This window comes from Erinaceus europaeus, chromosome 20 (genome assembly GCF_950295315.1).
Source record: "Erinaceus europaeus chromosome 20, mEriEur2.1, whole genome shotgun sequence".
NCBI lineage: Eukaryota > Metazoa > Chordata > Mammalia > Eulipotyphla > Erinaceidae > Erinaceus > Erinaceus europaeus.
This window is the reverse complement of record NC_080181.1, coordinates 1,068,469-1,085,963: the sequence shown is the minus strand read 5'-3', so window position 1 is coordinate 1,085,963 and position 17,495 is coordinate 1,068,469. Positions and strand designations below refer to the sequence as shown.

Genomic DNA, 17,495 nt, shown 5'->3' with positions numbered 1-17,495 from the left:
CAGGTAAATGTGAGGTTTTAAAGAGACTGTTTTTTATAAAGCTGGACTAAAGCCAAGCAAGGACCGTCCAAGCAAAAAAAAAAAAAAAAGAGTGAGAAAGCCAGCTCACACAGAGCGCCCTCCATGGGCCCGGGGATTCTCACTCAACCAAGAAAAAGGGGCAGCAGGTCCTCAGAGCAGGTACTCAGCACTACTTCTGATGAGTATGAGGAAGTCAAGCCTAATATCTTCCATGAAAGTCTTTACACTCTACCAGATCATTTTGTGTTAGTGGCCCTGAAAGGAAAACATACTAACCGGGAAGGCAGGGAGCCTGCCTTTTCAGAAGACCCCTTAGTAAGGAGGATGCCAATCCTCACCAAATCAAATCAATTAGTGGTGAGACTAGTTTCAGTCTGATGGGTTTAAAATCTGGACTATCAACTAAGAAAGCCATATAAGAGTGCTCTTACCTGTTTTGATATTGATGGCAAAAAAGTTTTGAGGATTTCCACTTGTAATCCTGTATGTCAGTTTGTCGCTGGAACTAGAGTCAGGGTCCTCAGCCTGGATCTGAATGACAGACACATCCTTTGGAGAGTTCTCCATGACAGCAGGGTAATAAATGGGTTCTGAGGTCAGTGGGGCATTGTCATTCACATCTTCAACTTCAATGTAGACCTCAATCATGGAGTAGAGAGGGACAACGCCTCGATCTGTGGCATACACTGTCAGCCAGTATGACCCCATTGTCTCTCGATCAAGAATGTCAGCAGTAGAGATGACTCCTAAGAGAGAGCAGAGAAAGCATGGCTGCTTCAGCAAAATAACACACATCAGAAGGGCTGTGCTAAGTAATCATAGCACAGGAGAAAAATACATAGTAAAGGTTAAATTAAAGTGTTTCTCTTTATATAAGAAAACTGTCCCCTGCAAGGCCATACTAATTAGTTCTTTTATAATTACATTCATAAATACTTTATGTGCATTTTGGGGTCAGACCACACATACACACATACCACTGCCACCGCTGCCAGCACTGCTGCCACCACCACCACCACCAACAACAACAACTTCTCTGAATAGTATGAATCAAGTGCTGAGTTGTCAAATACTTCCTCCATTGTGGTGACCCCAGTAGGAGTTTGGGACTGTTAGCATACAAATGACATCACCCTGAGGAGGTGCTTCAGAGAAGGGAGTGTATAAAAAGCACGGGACTTGGAGCACCTGAGCCTCTTTGGTTGGCTGCTGCTTCCTCTCCTGGTCAGAAGCTTCTTCTGGTCAGGTGTGCCATGGCTGCTTCTCCTGGGAACTGAACACGTGTGACTCTGCTAGCTGGTAAACTTTTAGACCCCTCTACAGCCATGAGCAGCCTTTACCAGAGCTTGTAATTGTTTATCTTATGGGACTAAAGTTTGATAACCATAGTCAGACTTTATAGATCTAGCGTACGCTTAACCCTTGATGATAAGTACTTATTTTGCTTTTTACCTGTTCCACCCTAATAAGTTAATAATTTAAATAATTAAATTATTATTAATTAAACCAGTTCCCAGCTCCTGCAGTGATTCCTTCTATGTGCTGCAATCAGCCCCAACCCCCAAACCCCTTACTAAGATAATTTACAATACTCCATTGCATAGAAAGTCAGCATAATATCAGTTTTTTATAACCATGAAACCTTTTGATGACTTGGTACTTAACTAATTTCTTATGGAGGGGAACGCTGTCCAGAGGTAAACTATTTTATGTTTTCATCTACAAAAATGAAAAAGACTTTTAAGATGCCCCTTAGGATGAAAAATACTGAATGCAAAGATGCAGGACTGACTTATACCGTCTCCTTGAAAATCATATGCCACATTTAATACAAACAGTAAGGGGAAGAAACATACTAACTACTTAATGCATGAGCTCTAGAACCCTCAACAACTCCACAGAGGGCTGAGTAAACTATAACTTGCTGTGAGAGAGACTGTGGAAAATCACTCTAAGTGAGGAAAAATGCCTCACCTGTTCCCGTACACCCTTCTCATTTCATGATTGACACAGAGCTAACCAGGAAGTGACCAGAAAACAGCTAAATTAGTCAAGAGATACGATGGTGACGTTTCAGCCCCATAGTTACCCACCAAAGAACCTAGTCCAGTTTTATGCCATATGGCAAAAGATATGCTTAAATGGTCTCAGTGGAAGCACAGAGAATTAAGCACTGCTGTGGACTCCTGGGTGGCCTCTGGAAATCAAAATGAAAATGCCAACATGGCCTGAGAAGAATAGCTGCCAGGTAATAAGAGTAGGGAGAAATACGGGAAATATAGAAGATGCTGACTACAGACAGAATGTGATGGGTTCTTTGAGTAAAGTAATGCCTGGTACACTTGTGACTACACAGAGAAGGATTTGCAGTTAAAATTTGTTCTGTGGTCCCTGGAAGCCATTTAATTCTCTTTTCTTTCACCTGTCCAACTAGAAGATGGTATATCAGACTTTAGACATGAACTAACTTTGAGAAGTCCTTGAATGAAAGGCATTCATTAGTGCAAATTAAAATACAGGTGTGGAATTTTATTCTATAATTTGATGAAGGATCAGACATATTCTCTAGAACTTAGTTCTCATTAAAATTAACATGTATATGGCTAACTTTACTCATTAACTAGAAGTTCAAATACGTATTTGGAATATAGTGTTTAGGCATCAGGCTTCTGATTGCAAAATTTGAGGAAAAATTAAAAAGACTCTGAAATGTGTTGGCAATTATGGTAGGACTCCTTCAAGCCTCTACAGGAACCCAGTACCATATCTACTGTCTAGTGACTGCAGCTCCCCAACCCTTCTCTGCTCTCATACCTCGTTATGGGCCACTTCTCACAACCAAAATTGCAAACCCAAATGGCACTATTGATCAAACAAAAACAAAAATGCCACTTTTGAGGTTGTTGAAGGATTGCCAAGATCACAACGTGATCCTCAGCTCAGTAATGCTGCATTCTTACAAAAAAAAAAAACAAAACCAAAAAATGCCCATCTTCAGCAGGGAAGCAATTACAGATGCCAGACCTCCCACCTTCTGCACCCCATAATGATCCTGGGTCCATACTCCCAGAGGGAGTTCTGGTGGTGGGAATTATGTGGAACTGTACCCCTCTTATCCTATGGTCTTGTCAATACTTCATATGTATATATATATATATATAACTAAAGTACAACACCTGGATATATGGCTCAACTAGTAGAGTCACAGGCTTGTAGACCTGAGGCTCCAGATGGATTCAGTCCCCAGCACTGCATGTACCAGAGCATGCTCTGACTTCTTCTTCTCCTCTTTTCGTCTCATGTGAAACCCCTTCATGTGTGATCAATAAAATGCATAAAAAACTGAGGTGCAATGACATCAATAAACCCATATTTAAAGTAAATTAGTTGATCAGTTTTTATAACCTTGAAATCACTACCATATTCAAGATAACAATCCCATCCCTCTTCTCTAAACTGTCCTCTTATTTTTAATTCTACTCTACCAGATAAACTTTCTGTCATTGCAAATTAGTGCATATTTTCTGGAGTTTAAGAGAAATGAATCATCCTGTGTGTACTCTTCTCTGACTGCTTTCATGCTCAGTAACTATTTTGAATTTCATTCATGTTGTAATACAACAATACAACTTTACTTTGGGAGAAATATTCCATTACATGAACATTTGACTATTTTTGTAACTCTTGACTTAGTGGAAAATTAAGCTTTCAGTTTTCAGAGATTACGGATAAAATCTCTAAAAACATTCATCTATAATTGTAAAAATGAAAGTGTTCTATTACTATAATTATTCGCAATGAAAGGCTTTTTGACTTAACTGGCTGTTTGCACTGGTTAAATTCTGACCACATGGGATGTGCAGTTCTGGCCAGTCCTACATTTTTACTACCCATAGAAAGGTGCCTTTTCACTGTAGATATTCTGATAGTTACATAGTGGATCTTATAGTTTACACTTTTGTCTCTCTAATGATGATGAGTACCTCTAAGAGAGCTTATTTCCCTCCATATCTCTGGTTATATGTTCAAACATCTTATCCATTTAAAAGTTGAGTGGTTTACTACTATTGTGTATTGTACTGAGTTCTCTATATATTCTGGATACAAGTTCCTTATCAGATATGTGATTTGCCAATATTTCCCCCTAGTATATAACTTGTGTTTTCACTATTTTAATATACTATGAACAGGAGAATCTTGACTCTTAATAGGATTACTGGCAAATTTCCCTATGGAACAGTAGAGTTAAAGTTGTAACCAGCAATCATCCACCAAAGAACAAGAGAGAGAGAGATATCGCTTAATCCAATCACATACTCTCTTAGTCCTGTGACTACTGTGCACCCCGTGTCTGCTGATCTGTGAGCACACAGAGTGACAGTGCACCTGTCCAGGGCCACTTCATTGCCTTCCATTGATCCGGCAAAGGCAAAACCTCCCCCTTTTCTTGCTGTTTGTATGAACACTCACATCTTCACCCGCTGAGTGCTCTTCGGGGTGTTACCATGGTTTTGCTACTGCAAACGCCACCACAGCCAATACAGAGTGTGTGCATCTGTTTGAATTAGTGACTTCAGAGTCAGGCAAATTCCCAGATGTGGCATAACTGAATCATGTGGAACTCCTATTCTTACTATTTTGAGGAACCTCCACACTGCTTTCCACAATGGCTGTACTAATTTACATTTCCACCAGCAGAGTAGGAGGGTTCTCTTTTCCCCACATTCTTTCCAAGATAAGCTGTTTACTGTCTTTTGATAACAGCTATTCCCACAAGTGTGAGGTGGTGTCTCCTTGTGACTTTGATTTGAATCTCCCTAATAAAAGGATAAAGATCATGTTTCTATGTGCCTGGTAGTATGTCTTCGTTGAAGAAATGTTTATTCAGATCCTCTGCCCATTTGTAGTCAGGTTGGGTTGAGTTTCAAATATTTTTTTTATATACCTTGGATATGGAACCATTATCAAAATATTATGTAGAGGGGGTTGGGCAAGTGGTGTACTTGGTTAAGTACACACATTACCATGCCTAAAGATCTGGATTTGAGCCCCCACTCCCCACCTGCAGAAGGGATGTTTCATGAGTGGTGAAGTAGGTCTGCAGGTCTCTCTGTGTATGTGTGTGTGTGTATCCCTTCCTTCTTAATATCACTCACTCTGTCCTACTCAATAAAAATAATTTAAAAAAGCAAAATATGGCCACTGGGAGTGGCAGATTCATAGTGCTTGCATGGAGCACTAGAAATAACCCTGGTGGCAGAAAAAAATTTTTTCTAGGAAAAAATTGGATTTTGTTTTTTGATTTATTTAGCTGTTCTATCCCTTTTAATTAGTAAAGTCAAACTGTTAACATTTAGGATGATTATCAAAATAGAAGTATTTTTGTTCTCTTATTATTTATATGGGTTATTATCTGAGTTTGCCTTGTTTCTTTAGTTTTTCTTTTCTCATGTTTTGTCATCTTCCCTTTGTGGTGCTTGAATTCTAAGCAGAGTGGGATAGGAAGGAAAACACAGAAACCAGTTGAAGAGAGGATCCTTTCTTGTAGGCCTGCTCCTTCACAGCTGGCAGTCATCCCATGGCCCAAACCTGTCACCCCAGGGATAAGGGACCTGCTCTCAGCTCCCACACTGCACAGGAGAGGCGGCAGGAGGAACAAGCATTGTCTGGTGACCTAGCGCACCCCCAGCACCAGGGTTAATTTATTTACTTACTTGCCAGCTTTACAGAGGAACAGTGAACATACATAGACTGACAAGGCAGAGGTGACTTGATTTATGTACACAGTAAAATACTGGGTTGTTGGGAAAGTCATGATGCTTTTTTGTGTGTTCTTCTGTGCAAAAATGCCTCATGGCTTTTCTGACAACCCAATAATTAGCACAACAGGCTCACCATCTTATCTAGACATCATCACTACTTTTATCCTGCTACTACAGATAAGATAACAGAGATTTAGTTTACTTAAACTAAATCTTGCTACAGATGGCTCAACCAGCAAATGGAATACTCAGTTCTCATTCTCTCCTTCCCCATCCCCCCCCTTTTTTTTTTAACTAGAATACTGATCAGCTCTGACTTATGGGACTGAACCTGTGACTTTGGAGCCTTGAGCATGAGAGTTTCTTTACATAACCATTATGCTATCTACCCCCGCCAAGAATATTCAGTTCTCAAACCTTGACTCTGCCAAGTTTGAGACCTGTTGCTAGCCAAAGTATGGCCACTTATCCTTAATTTATATAAGCAAACCCACATGGTATATCCTGCCCGAAGACAATATTTTTCACATTGATAGAGATTGTTCTTAGTTGGGCATAAACCACTGAGTGAATATTATTCTTTCTTATTTGAGTTCTCAGTATTGATGGTAAAAATCATTAAAAAGCACTTTTTTTTAAAAAAAAGAATATACACAATAATGATTCTCTGCATAGATTGTCTGGATTCAGAAAAAACAAAAACCACGCATAACAGAAATGTCCGGGGCATGTCCCTGGTTCACTAACCAACTCATTTCTGCCATGTTGGCCCCAGAAAACTGTGTCTTCTGCCTGCTTTTGTCACTAGTGGCTCCAGAGGTGGTCTCTGTCTGGCAGCTTAACATAGTGGTCCCCCTTCCCACAAATGCCTGCCACAGAGCAGACACTAAACATACACACTCCTGCCACACAGGCTGCAGTAGAAGCCACATTTCTCATGAGAACAGTTGGCCTCATGATTCAGATCAGGGGGCTCAAAGATCATCAGGGGTAATAGTTCCTAGTGAAAACAGCCACTCCACAACCCTCCTGTCCTGCCCTCTCCCTGACTCTGAGTCTGGTTCCCTTCCTCTACCGTGGAGTTGGAGCTGACACTGAGACAAACAAGTCTTCTCTCTCATCCTGAATTCTGTTTCTACCAGCAGCCTCACCCACATCCCAGAATAGAATAGAATAAGTGTGCAATGCTCTGTTCACCTGTGACAGCTCTAGTCTTTCCTACCCCAGCTTAGAATTTTCCATGTGTGCCAGGAAGGCATCTATGCCTTTCTTCCTCACTTTGTTTCTGGGTCAACAGGGTCTGACCTCTGTCTACTCACAAATACTGAGTCGGGAGTAGGAGTGTGTGACTGGTAGTATCTAAGCAACAAACTTTCCACAGAAGCTTCCCACAAGTCCCAAGCTTTGTTGTTCAGTGCTCTGGCGGAGTGTTCCAGAGGGAGATTCTTTCCACTGATCACATTTTCACCTGTCACTGAAATGCTCAAAGTGGGTTCAATTAAGATGCTCATGGGGGTCAGGAGGTAGCACAGCGGGTTAAGCACACATGGTGCAAAGCGCAAGGACAGGCGCAAGGATCCTGGTTCGAGCCCCTGGCTCCCCACCTGCAGGGGAGTAGCTTCACACGCGGTGAAGCAGGTCTGTAGGTGTCTGTCTTTCTCTCCCTCTCTCTGTCTTCCCCTCCTCTCACCATTTCTCTCTGTCCTATCCAACAATGAACAACATCAACAACAAGAATAATAACCACAACAAAGCTACAACAACAAGGGCAACAAAAGGGGGAAAAATGGCCTCCAGGAGCAGTGGATTCATGGTGCAGGCACTGAGCCCCAGCAATAACCCTGGAGGCAAAAAAAGATGCTCACATTTTCCCAATACTTATAAAAGTGTTATCTATAACAAAAGGATGAATATGGGATGATATCACTCATAGACAGAAGTTGAAAAATGAGATCAGAAGGGAAAACACTAAGCAGAACTTGGGCTGGAGTTGGTGAACTGCATCAAAGTAAAGGACTCTGGGGAGGGGGTTAAGGGGTTCAGGTTCTGGAACATGATGGCAGAGGAGGACCTAATGGGGGTTGAATACTCAAGTACAAACAACTGTATTTGACTGTTGATGGTAAACCATTGATACCCCAATAAAGAAATAAGAAATAAGAAAAAGCAATGTGTTATCTGTCAAATACTTTTAGAAATACATTTGCATTTTTTTTTTTTATTACCAGAGCACTGCTCAGCTCTGGTAATAGTAGTGATGGTGTGGGGATTGAACCTGGGACTTTGGAGCCTCAGGCATGAGAGTCTCTCCATAATCATTATGCTGTCTACCCCTGCTCCATTTGGGATTTTTGTACTTTTTGTTTGCAAGATATATTTACATATATAAAGTTTTTCTTTTCATGATTCCTCTTTATTTGCTGAATGATAAGGTAGTAACAGTAATTCTCTGGGCACCTTAATATTTAATTGTATGAGAAGACATACAGGCAATATTTATTTATTTTCTAGAACTCTGCAGAGCTTGAGCTGGAATTATATCATCCCAGCATGAAGCACATGCCAGTTGTAATATGCTCTACATATGTATATATATTATACTTCACAAATGTTGGTATACATGAGACCCCTTCTGTTTCATTTGGTTTAAATCCCCCCTGCTTAACACTATTCTATTTACATAACCACTTCATTCTATTTACTGTTAACAAGTTCCACCCTCCCTCCAGGGCATTTGTGGTTCAGTGATAGGATTCTCGCCTAATCTGCCCCCTCTTTGTCACACTCTGATTTTCACCAGTCACTTTTCTCTCCACCCTCTCTATGTCACATCCTGTTTCCACCCTACTTGGGAAGTATATATAAAGACAGCATTGTGAGTTTTAGAGTACTTTACTTTGAGTTTAACTTAGCTCGTCTTAGATTGTGCTGCGTCCTGCATGAATAAAGAGATACTGCCTACAGCTCAACCATGAATCCCTGGTCGTCTGTTACCCGCCCGTGAAGCCAGCCCGGTGAAATCAACATAACCCGTCGAAAACGACACACAAATATTAGGAAATTATATGTGCATTGCTCTCATAGAAAAAGCCCTACCATTTGATAGGAGAGGGGAAAGCCACAGCACTGTTAACAACCAGCTGACTGTTACGCACTGGGACAGCACCCCTGTTTCCCACCTGCAGTCACCTCCTTGAATGCCAGCTTGCAACTGGCACACTGCCCCAGGAGAATGGAGCCCAGACACCCAAGAGCAGCCCATCAGCTCCTACATGAGGCAGTGCTCTGGGGGTTCTGTGCAATGATGTGGAGCCTTTCACCCTGCCAAACTCAGTGTCACAGCTGCTGACAAACAAAACAAACTGAGCATTTCCCTTGCCAATGCCCCTAGTAGGCTCTGTTAACAAGTGCATACATATTTAATTCGGGTTTCTAATCAGTCAAAACATGAACTTCCAACACTCGGTGGATATAAAGACAGTGACGTTTTCATTTTGATGTCACTATCATTCACAGAAAGGTGTGAAGAGTTTCCAGGCACTTTTCAGGTAGCCTTCCCCAGTACTGAAGCCTAAGCACTTTTGGCTTTGGTATTTGCTCAGCTCAGCTGGGGGCTCACATGCAAGACTTCATTCAGGGATCGATCATGAAGGAGAGTTCACCTCCCACGTGGTGGTGGTGCTTCAACGGAGCCTGTTACATGGTGAACACCTTAACTGCTGAGTTAGACCTTTGGCCTGTTATAGAAGTGCATGTCTAAAAAAAATTTATTTATTTTTATGAGCCACAGAATGAGAGCAAGAGACCAGAGCACTGCTCAGCTTTGGCTTATGGAAGTGGTGGGATTCAACCTAGGGGCCTCTGTAGTCTCGGGCATGACAGTTCTATGGTCTGACACTGATTTATCGCTTTGGTCTTTAGTGCATTTAAAAAAATTAGATTGAAACAGAGAGGCAGAAAGGCAGAGAACAAAAGTGACAACAGCACAGACTCTTTCTTCACTGTGGTGGGGCCAGGCTTGAGCATGGGTTGTGCACAGGGCAACAGAGCACAGTATCCAAGGGAGCTATTCTGCCAGCCCCCCCCGCCAATGTGTTTTTACACAGCATGTTTATTTAAGAATTGGACTGGCTCGTTGCTGAGAGCACAGAGTCCCTCCTGGGCTCCAGACCTCATGAGCTACCCCTGGCTAAACAGAATCACACGAACTACTAGGCCCTCTCGCATCCTGTTCATCCCTACACCAGGGATGGATCCTGCCGTCTTCACCGGGACCACTGTTCTGGGCGGAATGGGGCTACAATGTGGGAGGAGTGGGGATTTTCACCCTCCAGGGCTAGCAGGTTGTCACACCTGCTCCTGTGGTCACATCTATACCCACTGCCAGTGTAAACACTGCTGCTCAGACGAGCCTGAGCCTGTGATCAGGGTGGATGGTGGAGGAACCCGAGTGCTCTCGGTGCTTCACATGGCCCTTCTGTATATGCTAGTCATGCTCAGACCTGCATGTGCCATGCAGCCCACATACTGAAACAGCATATATTTAAAATGCACTTCTTAAATTGGGGGTTTAAGTGAATCGCCCAGCTAATCAAGTGGCCAGGCAGGGACCTGGAGCAGAGTGAGAGTGGCAAGGGTTTTTTATTACCTGGCTGCCTGCGGCTCTGCCCACATGTGTCCATTATCATGAAAAGGGAGGCAATTCCATGCAGGTAGCCCCTCTCAGCAGGCTGGTATCAGCTCTCTGGTAATAGGAAACTCAATAGTTTCATTACTTTCCTCAATTTCTAAAAGTTGCTGCGATGTATTCTTCTGAATCCATTTTTACATTTCCTCAGAAGATTCAAATGCTGATTGGTTTGGGGCCAGGCAAATTGGGGGGCTGAAATATGCACACTCTTTTGCTTTCCTGCAGAAAAGGCTGCTGCTGGGTCCTGCAGCTCCCTGGCTCCCTGCCCCTCCCCCAGCCCTATCCAGTTCCTACTTTCAAGGGCCTGAATTCAGAGGGGCTCCTCCCCAGCAAGGGTTGCTAACTCCCAGATCTTTATCCTGGCTCTTTGTTTCTGTGGCTTTAGTGTCTCCTGAGAGTTCCCAGCAGAAAGGACAATTCTGCCTTGTTTTCCTCCAGCTTGAGGTGGGCTAGGGCTTTGGAGCACTGTAAATGCTAAAGAAGTAATCATCCCAACACCATAGCATTTGGCAAAGCTGGGCAACCAGGGGTGTCTGATTTTTTTTTTTTTTTTGTAGACAAGTATCTTCTGACTAGCTGTACCAAAGAAGAAACACAAGAGCCAAAGAGACCTGCTGCTCTGCTGTGGATATGAGGAAACTCTAATGGGATGGTCATATTGTCCTTGATTTTTGACTCTGCATCTGTGTTGAATCAGCACCTGACAGGCTCTGAAATTCAGCAGTGAATCATGCTATTTCATAAACCAATGTTCTCAAAGTCATGAGCTTGGTTTGTTTTTGAGTTGGGGACTTCCCCTTTGCTACCTTCAATGCAGATAGTGTCATGCAGTGTCCCAGAGCCTGATGAAGGCCTCAGTCAGTGTGGCAGCAAGACTCACTGCTGCCCTGCTCACAGGTCCATCATGAGTGATGGGAGCCAAGACCTGGGGTCCCTGGAGTAACCCAACAGGCAGCGTGTTCTGTGGAGCTCTCATCCTACTCCTGCCTTCCCCACATATTTGCTCCCCTGTATGCTGACTCCATTGGTGAGGCAGCTTTTGCTTTTGCAGAGGGAGAAGGGGCATCGACATGCTGTGAGAACAATGGTGTGCTGACAGACCAGCCCCTTCACTCTGTGTTACTGCACAAGCCCTGCAGTGGCAGACTGCACACAAGATGCCAGCCAAGGCAGCAGCCCGAATCCTGGCTTTCCTTTAGAGACAATGAAAACGGACAGCTTCCTCCTCTGTTTTGGACTCAGACACTCCTAAGCTTAGCAGCACTCTGTAGAGCTGCCTGACAGGGGGGTTTAGCAGGCTCAGCACACACACACACACACACACACACACACACACACACACACACACACACGGAACTGACTTTTTTTTTACCTTACTTATTTATAATACACTCTTATTTATTTATTCATTCATTCTTGATAGAGATATCGATGAGCTGAAAGGGGTGGGGAGAGAGAGAGAGAGAGAGAGAGAGAGAGACATCTGAAGTATTGCTTCACCACTCCTGAAACTCCTCCCTTGCAGGTGTGGACTAGGGACTTGAACCCCGGGACTCAAAACATCCACTTCGCTTTCAGTTATCACTCTCCTGTGTCATGGGGCCAGAAACCAAGGCCTGCCATCAGGAAGGGGGTAGAGTTCCAGGCTGGAAGCTACCTTAATGAAAATAATTTCATTATTTTGGGTGTCCTGTAACCAGATTTCCCTCCAACTGCCAATCCTTTCTGTGGTCTGTGCTGACCTGCATGCCCACCAAACACAGGGCAATGATACGGGTCCACTAGAAAGGAAGATTGAGGGGCTGAGTGCTGCTATTCCCAGGTAAGAGCACATATCACCATGCATAAGAACCTGGGTTTGGGTCACCAGCCCACATTTTATTTCTTTAAAAGGAGAAGTTTTCTGATAGCAATGGCAGACTAAGAAAGGAATGTGACTATTTCCCCACTTACATGTTTCAGTACAGAAAGGAGGAAGAGGGGTGATAGATAGGCAGGTAGAATAAGATGAAGAAAGTGGAGGGAAGGAGAGAGGATGGGACTTTTTCTGAGCCAGAACTTTTGAACCATTTAAAATTATTGTGTTTAAATGGGGTTTACAATCAACAATATTTATACCCCTTTCCCATATTAGGGAGCTATTCTCTTCCATGATCCAGCTTTCTGGTCCTTTTTCTAGCCATGATATCATCTCCCAGACAATAACTTGGATCCACCTGCATATCAGATTTCAGGCTCAGGGGAAAAAGGAAAAAGAAAAAAACAAACAAACAAACAAAAAAACAACACTAGTATAGAAACAGGCCCTTTGGAATATAACTAAAATATGCCTACTAGCTATCTACAAAATGGAGCCCCCCCCAACTCTTCATCTGCACTATTCCAGCCTTTAGGTCCATGATTAGTCAACAATTTATTTGGCTTTGTATATTAACTCTCTTTTCAACCACCAGGTTCCAGATGCTAGCATGATGCCCACCAGACTATCTTGTACAGACAACCCCACCAATGTGTCCTGGAGCTCTGCTTCCCCAGAGCTCTTCCCCACTAGGGAAAGAGAGAGACAGGCTGGGAGTATGATCAACCTGTAAACACCCATGTTCAGCGGGGAAGCAATTACAGAAGCCAGACCTTCCACCTTCTGCATCCCACAATGACCTTGGGTCCATATTCCCAGAGGGTTAAATAACAGGAAAGCTATCAGGGGATGGGGATGGGATATGGAGTTCTGGTGGTGGGAACTGTGTGGAGTTGTACCCCTCTTCTCCTATGGATTAGTCAATGTTTCCTTTTTATAAATAAAAAATTTTAAAAAACGTTCAGACTTTACTGAAGGAGAAAACCAGCAATGTAAATAAGTATAGAAAAAGGGAAAAAGCTCAGTCATTATCATATGACCCTGACATGTAACCATCTGTATGATTATTGTGCTGTCTCTGTTCTATATCATTTCACTTACAGCACCTTTGTCTGTAAAGGTGGATCTTTACCCACTCTTTTATACTCAACACCTTTCCCCAGCAATGACTACAGCTCAACAGGGCCCATTAAACATACTAATGCTTTAAGGAAGTGAAGGCAAGACCACAGGAAAAATAGGCAATGTATAACAGACATAGATAGACAGTGATAGATATAAAGTCAGCTCCGATCTGTGACCTTAGGAGAACTGCTACAGTTTCCATTGAAGGGAAGTGGGGATACAGAACTCTGGTGATAGGAGTGGTGTGGAATTATACCCCTATTATCTTATAAATCAATATTGAATCACTAAACAATGAAAAAGAGAAAAATATTAATGCTTTAATAGTGACTTATAGGATCATAAGGTCACAGTCCAAGTCACACTCACCAGCAAAGATCTGTGCCCCCACCCTCCCAATGATAACAAGCATAGTTCTTACAAAGTCTTAGACTCCAGCTTGGTTACTGCTTCATTTATCTTTTTTGCAAGCTCATGTGCTTTACTTTTTTAGATTTCCTATGAGTGGAACCATTTGGTAGCTGTCTTTCATCTTTTTACTTATTTCACTAAGCATAAGCAACCCCGTTTCCACCCATTTCGCTCCAAAAGAAGACATAATATCATCTTTTTTGGTAGTAGAGTAGTATTCCATAGAGTATATATATATATATCTTCTTTTTTAATGTTTTAATTTTTTATTATCTTTATTTTATTTTATAGAAACATCCAGAAATTGAGAGGGAAGGGGGTGACAGAGAGGGAGAGAGACACCTGCAACACTGCTTCACCACTTACAAGTTTCCCCCTGCAGGTGGGGTCTTAGGGCTCAAACTCAGGTTCTTGCACACTGTAAGCAGGTGCACCACTAGATGACCCCTATACCATAACTTCTTTCTCCAGTCATCCGTCAGTAGACATTTAGGATACTCCTTCTCTGACTACTGAGAAGAATGCAGCCATGGACATGGGGTGGCTATCTCCCTTCAGATGAGTGCTTCTGTGTCCTTTGGGTAAATGTCTCCTAGTAGTACTGCTGGATCATAAGGTAATTCCAGTTTTATTTGTTTAATGACTCTCCATACTATTTTCCAAAGGGGCTGTACTAATTTGTATTCCCACCAACAATATAACAAAATCCTTTTTCAGTAGGATCCCTTTTTAGCAACCATACAACACTGCCTGCTAGTCCAATGTCAAGATCAAATAGGAGCTTCCTGTATGAAACCATCCGCTACACCCTGTGTGTGTGCCCAGAGTACGGGCTGACACACACTCAAAGCTCACAGTGTCTGTTACATGCTCAGGTGGTGTTTATTACTGACCTAGTGTCGCCTCCATGCTGGGTCTTCTGTGTTTTATTTTTCATTATTGTAACTCACGTTTGGAGAAACAACAGCACATCTGCATCTCGTTGCCATCACTAACTAGGAGGTAGAATTAATGGGTCAAACCATAAGCACACTTTGTTTATTTGTTGTAGGTAATGCTGGGGAGTGAATTCAGGACCTCACACATTGTACAGCATGCACTTTAACCACTGACACTCACTCTTTCCTGGCCAACAATGTGCACTCTAAGTGCATCTGAACCAACTACCTTCTAGAAAGGTTATAATAATCACACATCCTTCAGCAATTTCTGGTCACACTTTGCAATAAAGACAAATACTTCTTTAAATTAAAAAATTTAAAAAATGACACCATCACTTACCACCCTGAGGAACAACAACTGACTACATAAATAAAAATCTTTAAATCATTCTTCATTGTATTTTAATCATTTGATCAGGACAAAATGTCACTTTTTTGTGATGAGACAAAACACAATTATTGGCAAAGAGATGGAGCTGAAAATTTTTTTGGAAAGAAAGACTTTACATGTGCCATGACTTCAATGCAATTAAAAGTTGTCCATGAAACCAAATGTTAGAACAGAACCATTAGCTCTTTGAGTGGGAATCTCCTCAGGTGGATACACTCACGGGTGTCATTCCTTGACTCAGTATTTGGACCTAGCACCAGTGCTCATCCAGCACAGGGTGTCAGGGGCTCAGAACAGACTTGTGCACATGAGGGAAGGAATCTGAGTTTTGTTCAGAAAAGCCTTCTCACCTTTGAGCAGTTAAGACTTGTAGGAAGATTCCTAAACCAAAATGTCAGACCCATGCCTACAGCGTGCACATTTAGCCTGGCACATTCACACCAGCTATAGCTACAGCTACTTGACTCCCAGTGTGGAAGGGCAAATACACCATATGCACACATCAGAGTGCCTCCCTGTGACTGGTCTGCCCTTCACCTGAATTTCCTTTTTGGAGGACCTTGATCCAAGTCAAAGGAAATACTCTTTCCTTTTCTGAATCTCCCATATCAGAGCCTAAGCCCTGCAGGTGAAGCTGCTCACACCCAGGGCCAGTCTCAGAATGCCAGCCCTGCCAGGGTGCTAGCTGAGGGGGAGCAGAGCACTCTGCTCACCTCTATTCCCCAAGTGAATGCATCCCATCTTTCCTAGATGATGAGAGGTTGACCATCTGTGTGCTCACACAGATAATGGCACTGGATGCCAAAACAGCTGCACTGATTCCCTGGGCAAACATGCATTCCAGGCGGCAGCAGTGGTGGCAGGGTGAGACACACAGTAGACTAGGGAAGGTGGGTCTGGTCAACCTTGAGCGTTGGTGTCCTGTTTCCTGTATGTGACCCAGACACTCATCACCACACTTATTGTGACAAGTTTCCAGAATCTTGTCATGGGAAAAACACCACACAGAACTCCTGAAGGTTTAATTTCACCGAATCACCTCTTGTCTCTGAGCAGGGTGGTGAAAGTCAAGCAGACAATGACACTCCGGGTGACAAGCCAGGTTGGTTGGGTCTCAGACTCTGCTTAGGCATTAGACACATGCACAGACACTGTACCTTCAGGCACAAGGTACCTTCACACGCCTTCCTCCTAATAACCAGATAAGCAACCACAACAGCACAAAGACAGCAGGGCCAGGAGGAGACACATTTGGTGTTGCTAATTGAGTTTCTCCCTCTCATCTCCTATAGCTTTCTTGGATTGTTTTCCAATTTTCATCTGCATTTCATCCCATTAGATGGTTCTCACCTCTGACATGCTCACCACCCCACACTCATCTTCTGTGGGTAATTGAGATGAACCTGTGGCTGTGTGGACAGGACCTGGCACAGACGGCACTGACTCTTCTCAGATGAGCACAGAAGACTCCTGCCCCCCTCAGGCCTCTGCAGGAGGTGGACTGAAGCCCCAAATGCAGCCATTCCTACAGAGAACAGGGCAGGAGCATGCCCAGCAGGCCCACTGGCTGACCCCACACTGCTTCTGCCCCAGGCAGGAAGGCTCTTTCAAAACCTCTCTGTCAACATGCCTACTGATGCTAAGCTGTGCAAATAGCAGTGCAGGTAAATGTTAGTTTTAGAACAAATTCCTGAGATTTGTAAACAAGTTGCTCTGCAGTTTCTCCAAGGTGGAGATGAAAAATCATGCTGATTTTTTTTCTCCCTTTTTTTTTTTTTGGAATTTTAATTTAGACACTGCCCATAATTTGAAGTGAGTAATAGTCACACAATGAGAAACACCCATCTTAGGAACCCACAGACTTTGATGTCTCAATTACTGCAGGAAATGTCATTAGCTGACAGTTTAGAACACATTTGTAAATGGCTCTACTGAAGGAGTCTGATCCTGGGGCTAGACAGTGCCATGATGTAAAATTGTAAGACTTTTTGCCAGGCAGACAGAACAGCAATAGTTCAGAGCCAGGTCAGGCCACTGAAAAACCCCGGGACTAAGACAAGTAAGTACAAGTGCAAAAACCAGCAGTCAGCTTCTAGTCATCCTGAATGTCAAGAGACGAGGCATCTACACCTTGCAACAGAACAGGAAGTTATGGCGTGGACAGACATCTGCCCTGAGCCAGGGGGGCCAGGACACACTTCTCCCTCCGCTTTCCCGCAGACTTACTTTACACTGCAGGTGTGTGAGCAGCACACTCCTGCCCAGCAACCATAGCCAGCTCTCTCCCTGCTGACAC

General features: G+C 43.2%; 1 protein-coding gene across 4 annotated transcripts in view; it reads right to left on the bottom strand.

Moving 5' to 3' along the window:
* FAT3 (FAT atypical cadherin 3) overlaps window positions 1–17,495 on the bottom strand; it is a 362,716-nt gene that overhangs the window by 200,403 nt on the left and 144,818 nt on the right. For all 4 annotated transcript variants that reach the window (XM_060179643.1, XM_060179646.1, XM_060179644.1 and 1 more), the window contains exon 3: window positions 453–767. In XM_060179643.1, the coding sequence (XP_060035626.1) occupies window positions 453–767 (315 nt within the window). The remainder of the gene's footprint in view (window positions 1–452; window positions 768–17,495) is intronic.